At 43.0% G+C, this 8,888-nt stretch overlaps 1 protein-coding gene across 1 annotated transcript; it reads left to right on the top strand.

Annotated features, from left to right (window-relative positions):
- The first annotated feature begins 7,408 nt into the window (after positions 1–7,408).
- LOC132642659 (protein BOBBER 2-like) lies at positions 7,409–8,419 on the top strand. Its single transcript, XM_060359742.1, has one exon. It carries the CDS (start codon positions 7,503–7,505, stop codon positions 8,184–8,186), a length of 684 nt encoding a protein of 227 aa, XP_060215725.1. The 5' UTR covers positions 7,409–7,502; the 3' UTR covers positions 8,187–8,419.
- The last annotated feature ends 469 nt before the right edge of the window (positions 8,420–8,888 follow it).

Here is an 8,888-nt window from a genome sequence, read left to right as displayed (position 1 = left end):
GTGGATCATGCAGCATGTATCCAGGGAGCGGAATAATGAAGCCAACGCATTGTCCAATTTGGGCTCTTCAGTCGAAGGGGAAGAAATCAACCCCAATACCATAGTGCAGTTGATGAATTCGGCGATAGAAAATGGGCATGCCGAGATAAACACGATGGGTCTAACTTGGGATTGGCGCAATAAATACATCGACTACTTGCAAGATCGAAAGCTCCCGAGTGACCCAAAAGAATCATGGTCACTAAGGACCAAAGCAGCACGGTTCTGCTTAATAGACGGTCAATTGTATCGACGGTCCTTCTTCGGCCCCCTGGCCAAGTGTTTGGGTCCCGGAGAAACCGATTATGTGATGAAAAAATTCCACGAGGGTACCTGCGGTAATTACTCCGATGCAGAAGCCTTGATTCGAAAATTATCAGAGCCGGTTATTACTGGAACTGGATGGAGGATGATTCGAAGAATTTTGTCCGGAAATGCGACGGGTGTCAAATGCATGCCCCGATGATCCATCAGCCCGGGGAGTTGTTACACCTAGTGATATCACCTTGGCCCTTCATGAAGTGGGGAATGGACATTGTTGGTCCTTTGCCATGGGCACCAGGTAAGGACCGTTTTATTTTATTTATGATTGACTATTTTTCAAAATGTGTTGAAGCGCAAGCCTTCGAAAACATTAGAGAAAAGGAGGTTATTCACTTCATATGGGACCATATTATATGTCGTTTCGACATCCCGACCGAAATAACTTGTGATAACGGCCCTCAGTTCGTTGGCAGCAAGGTCAATAATTTCCTCGAAGGGTTGAAGATCAAGAAGATTGTATCTACTCCGTATCACCCGAGTGCAAACGGACAGGCGGAATCCACGAACAAAACAATAATTCAAAATCTAAGGAAAAGACTCAAAACATCAAAGCATCAATGGAGGGAGGTGCTACCAGAGGTATTATGGGCTTACCGAACTACATCAAAATCAAGCACGGGAGAAATGCCTTTTTTGTTGGTTTACAGGGCCGAAGCTCTAATCCCAGTAGAAGTTAGCAAACCGAACCTCCGATTCAAATACGCCATCGGTGGATCAAACGAGGAGGCCATGGCCATAAAACTCGACCTCACGGACGAATTGGGCGAAAATGCGTTGGTCCGTATAGCAGCTCAGAAGCAGAGAATGGAAAGGTACTACAACCGGAGGGCCAATTTTCGGCATTTCCAAGTTGGGGACTTGGTGCTTCGGAAAGTTACTTTGAACATTAAGAATCCTAATGACGGGAAATTGGGCCCGAACTGGGAAGGGTCGTACAAGATAACAGGAATAACGGGCAAAGAGTCGTAACAGCTGAAATCCATGGACGGACAACGGTTGTGCAATAACTGGAATGTGGTTCATTTGAAGAGATACTACTGCTAAGGTATGGATGCCAATCCTTGTGATCATTTTTTATTGTTAACCTGTCTTCTTTTTTGCAGAAAGTCGAGTACCGGACGAAGTTAGGTCTGAAAACACGTGTTGCCCTCTTTTCCTTAGTACGGTTTTGTCCCGAAGTGGGTTTTCTGACAAGGTTTTTAATGAGGCAACAAGTACAACATGTTACTTTATGAAAACGAGGCAAAGTATCCGGGAACTCGGGATCCACCCCTTGAGTGGGGACTCTATAGTGCTTACCCCATTATGCAGCTCGGATAAACACTGGCGGACTATCATACCCACATCAGGGTCTACCCCGGAAAGTTAAAGTAAGTTCGACTCAATAAGACATACGAAGGAACACTATTAAGTGCTACCCCGGAAAAGTCCTCGAATTTCTATATTTCTTATGTGTTAGGTTTCGATGTAAGGACCAAACGATCAAAAACGAATCGTGTCCACTTAGTATTTGCTACGGCAAAAACAGAAGGAAACGGATGAAGTCTTCATATTATGTATGTGCAAACACTTGCAATATAAAGAAAATTATGAAAAATCCTTCTCGGATATGTCCTCTCACTAAATACCCTATACCGGGGATTACCGTCGAAATTCGACAAGGGCAATAAGGTTGCATTGAACCAAGCCAAAATCTTTTAACACCCTTGAATGGGGACTGCCGTATCAAAATTTGACAAGGCAGGGATTCAGGTGTCCGAACCTAATCTATAATAAGGGATTCAGGTGTCCGAACCAAGCGGTCGGAAAACCTCGACCCTAAAATGCCTAACGTGATTCGGAGATGTCTGAATTCACAAAGCATAAATAAGTCCCGCGGGCAAATCACTCGATCAAATCCTCGGACAAAAATATACCGAACGAAGAGACAATTCCTAACCTTTGACTATTCCTAAAGGGATAAGTGATTAAGGCAAATATCATAACAAGTATTCAGATAAAATAATGAAGAGACAATCAAAAGGGAAATGCTCATTTCATATACGAAGGGATTTTACATTTGAACTTTTCACAAGTCAAAAAGCAAAAACAAAATAAAAGGCTAGTGCAGGCCCTGATCTACCCGGTGCGACTGGACCCGGAGTCCTCGGAGATTGTTCGCTCGGAATCCTCAGACTCAGCATCAAGGGCTTTCTTAGCCTCCTCCACTATTGTTTTGGCTTTGAGTATCTGAGCCTGGAGGTCCCCTAATCCTTGTTGAGCCAGTTGGAGGGTAACCCTCCGGGATTTCCACCATTCATACTCGACCACAATCGTAGTACGAGCCTCGGCAGCCTCCACATCCTTAAGAGACTCTTCTAAGTTGGCCTCGGCTTTTGCCAATATAGCCGCTAGTTCGGATCTCTCTTCGAGAATAGTTCTTTGAATTTGGTGAACCGACTCAAGCTCGGCCTGAAGCACGTCATTGGCCTCGGCTGCCTCCTCGAACTTGCTCTTAAGCTCGTCACTAATCTGGGCTCGAGCCTCGGCCTTCTGCTCGACCACCTTCAACTTCTCCTTGTCTTTAGCATTTTCGAATTCAAGCAGCCGATGCCTCTCTTCCATCTTCACGGCATCGGCCTTGACCGAATCAAGTTCACTTCGAAGTTGGGAGATAGTGGCCTCGAGTTCCCCAAGCCTCAAAGTAAAATGGGCATTGTCCTGGCTTAGGTCGGCCTCATCTGCTTCTAGGAGCCGGTTGTTTTCAACCATTCCAGCCAACTCGGCCTTCAAACGAAGGTTTTCGGCCTTTGCCGCTTCGAGCTCAGGTTCAAGGTTGGAAAGGACAACGGCCCTGCTCAATTGGTCTTCTTTTTCTCGTAGAAGGTGTCGGAACTTCTCCGTTTCACGACCCTGGGCATCCAACTGGCCCTTTAAGCCGTCAACCTCGTGTTGGGCTCGTATAAAGCCCTTATTGACGAGCACACACTCTGCAGAAAAGACCAAATCAATTTAATTCAGATAAACTAGAGTTGAAAATCACAGTGAATTAAGGGAGGATCGGATGTTAAGCTTACCCGGTTGCCTGCGTGCATGCCCTCATTAATAAGGCATTGCCAAGGGACTCCGACCATCTTTTTCTTATCGGAGTCCGAAATAAGAGGCCTCAGATAACTTGCTACCCCCACAGGACAGGACAAAAAGCTGCAATCCTCGGGGATAGTGACCACGGGTGACCTTGTCCTCCTCGGTTCCACGCTAGGGGCCGGAAAGACACTTACAAGACTATCTCTTGCACCCGTTTCGGTGGCCGGGTAGCTGCCCTCGTGGCTCGAGGAATAGGGAGATGCCCGAACCCGGCTGCTTCCCCGGTTGCAGGTGGGATACCCGAGAACATGTCGTCCAGGTTATCAGGTCTTGGCACAAGAGTAGGAGAAGCCGGGACAGCCCCAGCAGCCTCGGTAGAAGCAGGTGCCTCAGATGTTGTAGCTTGGTCATCACTGGGCAGTGGGCTGGTATCCGTTGGAGCCTCGGTATAGGGTTCTGACTCTGCCCTTTGTTCGGCCTTAATATTCGAAGATGGCCCGGATCTTCTAGGCCTTTGCAGGGGAATCTCTTCAGGTGAAGCGTCACCTGAAATGTCAACGAATTCAATTGACCTTAGAGGAGTTGGAAAAAGAACTTCTTCCCTACCTATGTGCAGAGCCGGAACGGAAGGTCCTTCCTCAGCAGTAGGAAAGGGCAGAATGGTGGCTTCCTCCTCCGGAACAGAGGCAATGGAAGGGCCTTCACCAACCCTTCGAATGAGAAAGTCGGACTCTGATTCATCCCTCAAAGTACGAACAACACTCCTCGCCCTTTTTTTTGGTTTCTACCCTTTGTCCGAGGGCTTTCTCCGCTTCTTACCTGCAGCAGCAATGAGCCGAGATGCCCCTACCGTATCAAATTCAGGAACCGGTACAGCAGGCTCGGCTTTTGGTTCCGGTCTTAGCTCCACCGAGCCCTTCGGTAAACCTGAATACCGAAGGGGTTATAAGAAAGAAAAGGAAAGAGAGGAGGATGCCATATATACCAAATCAAGGAGAGGATTACCGTGATTTTGGGCAACCCATTAGCCACGCGACAGGTCCCCTCATGTCCGTTGGTCATGAGTGTGTTGACTGATGATTGCTCCAACCCATTTGGTAAGGTTCCGGAAGGCCGGAGGTATCCATGCCACGGTTGATAAAAGGAAAAAAGGGGAGAAATCACATGTATGCAAGGGAGAAAGTGTTTATAAAGCACAGAGGAAGAGCAATTATAGAAGGGAGAACTGAGAAACTTACACCTATCGTTCCACCTCTCCGGAAAGGGCATGTACTCGGCCGGAATAATGTCTGTGGTCCTTACCCGGACATAACGTTCCAACCGCCCTCGATCTCTGTCCTCATCGAGTTTCAAAAAGATCGGGTTACGACCTCGCTTGGCGAACTTTATCACGCCCCCTCGGAAGAGTCTCAGGGAATATAACCGGATGAAGTGCGCCATTGTGAATTCCCTTTTGACGTTATTAGCTAGTAACCAGAGGCAGGCCACGGTCCTCCATACAATCGGCCCAATTTGGGCCAAGGTCACATTGTACGTCCAGCACATCTCCAAAATAACCGAGTCAATTGGAGGGTCGAGTTTGAGCGTAAATGGATAGGTGTAAACATACAAGAAACCTTCTCTATGATCGGTAATAGAGTCGTCGGGCCAAGGAGCGAACACTTGCACCGGACGGTTATCCCAGCCGCAGTCGGCCCGGACCAAGGGGAGGAGATCCTCCGTGATAGACGAAGGGTATCGCCTTACGTCGAAACCCCTATCCACGATCGAGGATGGCTTCTCGACGTCAAATTCTTTGTTGTACTTGGGTCTGATCGGCACTATGTCCAAAGCAGTCGGTTCAGCGAAAGTTTTTCCCTTGGGTTTTAAGGCTAGCTCGGCTCCCTGAGAAGAAACCGAGGGAACGTCCTGGGAAGTAGTTTCGGTGTTGGCAGATATTTGGAAGATGTGAAAGAGAAGATTTGAGAATGTGAAGTGGGAGAGGTAAAATTCAGAAAAGGAAACAATGGAGGAAATGTAAGAAGGATGGAAGAAGCAGTTGGATGCAAAATGACAAATGAAAGAGGTAGCAAAGGTGCACTTTCGATCAAAATATAGCAAATGGAGAAGATGGCAAGTTGGTTTCTTACGATCAAATGAGCAAAAAATGAAAGAATTGAAACGATCTGATGAGCAAGAAATGAAGCGAAGAAGTGAAAATGAAAAAATGAAATGGCTAACAGCCTTATATAGGCGTGGAACTGTAGCGGTTACAGAGAGCAACCAATCGAGCGGCGACACGTGTCCCACAATTAGTGAGACGTGATATGAAGCGACGTGCGTTATGGCGGTTCCCGAGGTCGTCCTTTCGGGACGAGACACGTGGCCGATGTCAGAAGGACGTGACATAATTGTTCCCGCCAAAATTAAAAGATAAGAACGAGCTTATGGAACCAACGGTTTTGCGACTTATCCACTTCCCGTTACTCCGGTAAAACTACGGTCCGGAAAGTGTGGGGACTATCTGTATACGGTGAAAATCGGGTCATTGTAAGACCTGTGAGACCGGGGCCGAGGGTAGGTCCAAAAGAGCGCAAGTATGTTCGGTATTTTCTTTCAGGCCGGGGGGATTGCACTGAATGAGGCTGACCCGAGATAAGAAAAGTGTATCCGTTGATCCAATATCTCCGAACCACACTCAACGTGGCCGTTAGTCCGGTTTCGCCAAGTCAAACTCACGTGGCTGTTAGTCCAGTTACTCATGTCCGGGCTGAACGTGGCTGTTGGTCCGGTTAACCAGTTGCGGTGCTACCATGCATCAAGACCGTTCTGTCATTCTGTACTAACGACTGTACGAGTGTCAGACCGTACGATCCTACCTTATCCTTTTAGGGTTTCTTTATTCTAAAAAGCTTTGTATTGTATTCAAGGCCCATGAGGCAAACCTATAAATGGAGGACATTTTCCTACTTTTAGGGGTTGACTTTTTCAGATCTAGAACATTGTAATAGAAAAATATATTGAATTTCTCTCTCTTTCTTTGATTTTGCCCCTGATCTACAGTGCTCTTTGGCTTTATTCATCCGTTCAATACAATACTATATATATATATATATATATATATATATATATTCATAGTTAGCTTAACCACAAATATCATATACTTATTCGAGGCGATAGCTCACATATCTATATATATTGTTACAAATAAGTCCATATCAATTTCGTATCAACCAAATAATAGATTAAAATTCATCCACATATCCTATACCTCACTTATAAATTCAATTGTTACCGAAATTTGGGGTAAACAATTTTCTTCTATTTATCTTCAGCTTTCTTTCTGGCTTCCAACTATTCATACATCTTTAGTAAAAATTTCCAACGAGGCGGTGTCACGTGACACCCCTCGGCCTAAGTTAAATCCCCCCGACTTTAGCTGCTAATTGGCATTAAAAAATGATTCACTTCCTCGCTAAATACTACGAATACTAACTAACAAACAATACTCAGTAAAAACACTAATTAGGTAACAACTTTGTAGTAACAGAACTAACCTTCTAAACAACAACTTTGTGTAATAAAAGCAATAATTAACTAGTAAAGATTGACAAGTGTTTTCAATTATGTTTTAGCATTAAAGGAGTCCTCTTTAATATTGTTCAATTCTCAAAAACATCTAGTAATAAATAGGTGTAGTTTAGTAAATTCGATATAACATTTATTAATTTCTTAATGAGCGTGAATTTGATTAAGATGACACTTATTTTGGGACGGGGAGTGTAAAATTTTACCAACTAGCGCAGGTATTCCAATAACATTCGACTGAATCTTTCTTTTTTCTTTCCTTATTCAAAGTTAAAAGCAACAATAATAAGCAAAATTAGGACGAAATCTTGAGTCGGTTTATGATTTTAGGGTGTTTCCCAATCCACTAAGGATTCTATTTCCTTAAAAAAAGGCTTTTATCTCTATATATACCTAATTATTCTCCCAAATTCTCACATCAATTCACATAATTTCCTCTTGGCTCTCCTTTTGTTGTTCTTCACTTCTTCTACTTCTAAAAAATCGCTTAATATTATTTTTCAACAATGGCAATTCTCTCAGACTATACAGAAGAAAATCAAGAACAACCCATTATTAAGCCTATAGAGAAACAAGAAGAAAAATCTTCATCTTTTTCAGCCCCAAAAGAAGATGAAAAATCTTCTTCAGCCCCAAAAGAAAAATTAAATCCAAACAAGTCCAATGGACTTGACATGGAGAATTATGCATGGGGACAATCTCTTCAAGAAGTCAACATCAATGTTCCAGTTCCTCATGGTACAAAATCAAGATTCTTGGTTGTTGACATCAAGAATAATTCCCTTAAAGTTGGACTCAAAGGTCAGCCACTCATTATAGATGGTGAATTTTTCAAGGCAGTGAAAGGTGATGAATGTTATTGGAGTCTAGAAGATCAGAAAGAAATTTCTATTCTTTTAACTAAGCAAAATAAATCTGATTGGTGGAAGAGATTGTTAAAAGGTGGTCCAGAAATTGACACGCAAAAAGTCGAGCCAGAACCTAGTAACTTGTCTGATTTGGACACAGAGACAAGGGCAGCAGTTGAAAAAATGATGTTTGATCAAAGACAAAAACAAATGGGACTTCCAACAAGTCAGGAGATTACAAATCAAGATATGCTTAAAAAGTTTATGGAACAAAATCCTGACATGGCTAAGAATTTTGCTAATGCTAAGATGATGCCAAACTCTAAGAAGATGATGGGATAATTTTGATGGAAGTCTTATTTTTGCTTTTTTAATCTTTAGTAGATTTAGATTTTCTAAATTTTGTTAGGTTTTAGTGCATGAACAATTACTAATTCCTTTAATTAATTCGAGTGATTAGTTTTAGATAATCTTGAATTTAATTTGTTTTGCTATGTTTGCTGCTTCATTTATATTTTGGATGTAGGGTTTATTATTGTCTGTTAATTGGTTTTGTTCTTACGAGGAATACTGAATTCCAGTTCTGTTTGAAATCTGGGTATTACGCCTGTTTGCTTCTATTAAAAACAAGATATAATCTAAATGCACATCTGATATTATTGTTACGCCAAATCATTAGACAACTTGTTTTGCAGCATTTGAATGTGTATAGTAATTTATTCCCACTTCAAAGCAAACATTGCATAAAAAACATCCACCACTTGGCTTAAATATCACAAGCAATGCACTGTTAAGTCATCTCCAAGCAAAACTGGAAATCTTTGGAGAGCTCTTGTTTCAAAGAAAAGCTTTAAACCCCAACTTACTTCCAAATAATACCATTACAAATACACAGAGGAATTCGAAGAGAGCATATTTCCAGCAACATGAGTTGGAAACGAGGAACGTTGAATGTAGAAGAATCATACTGTCAACTAAGTTTGCCGTTAAGGCATAGTTGTCGATGAGTTGGAAAAACGGAGCAAATAGCATGAATATTTAAGC

This window comes from Lycium barbarum, chromosome 5, assembly GCF_019175385.1.
Source record: "Lycium barbarum isolate Lr01 chromosome 5, ASM1917538v2, whole genome shotgun sequence".
NCBI lineage: Eukaryota > Viridiplantae > Streptophyta > Magnoliopsida > Solanales > Solanaceae > Lycium > Lycium barbarum.
Note: the sequence above shows the minus strand (reverse complement) of the source record. Positions and strands in the feature narration are given on the sequence as shown.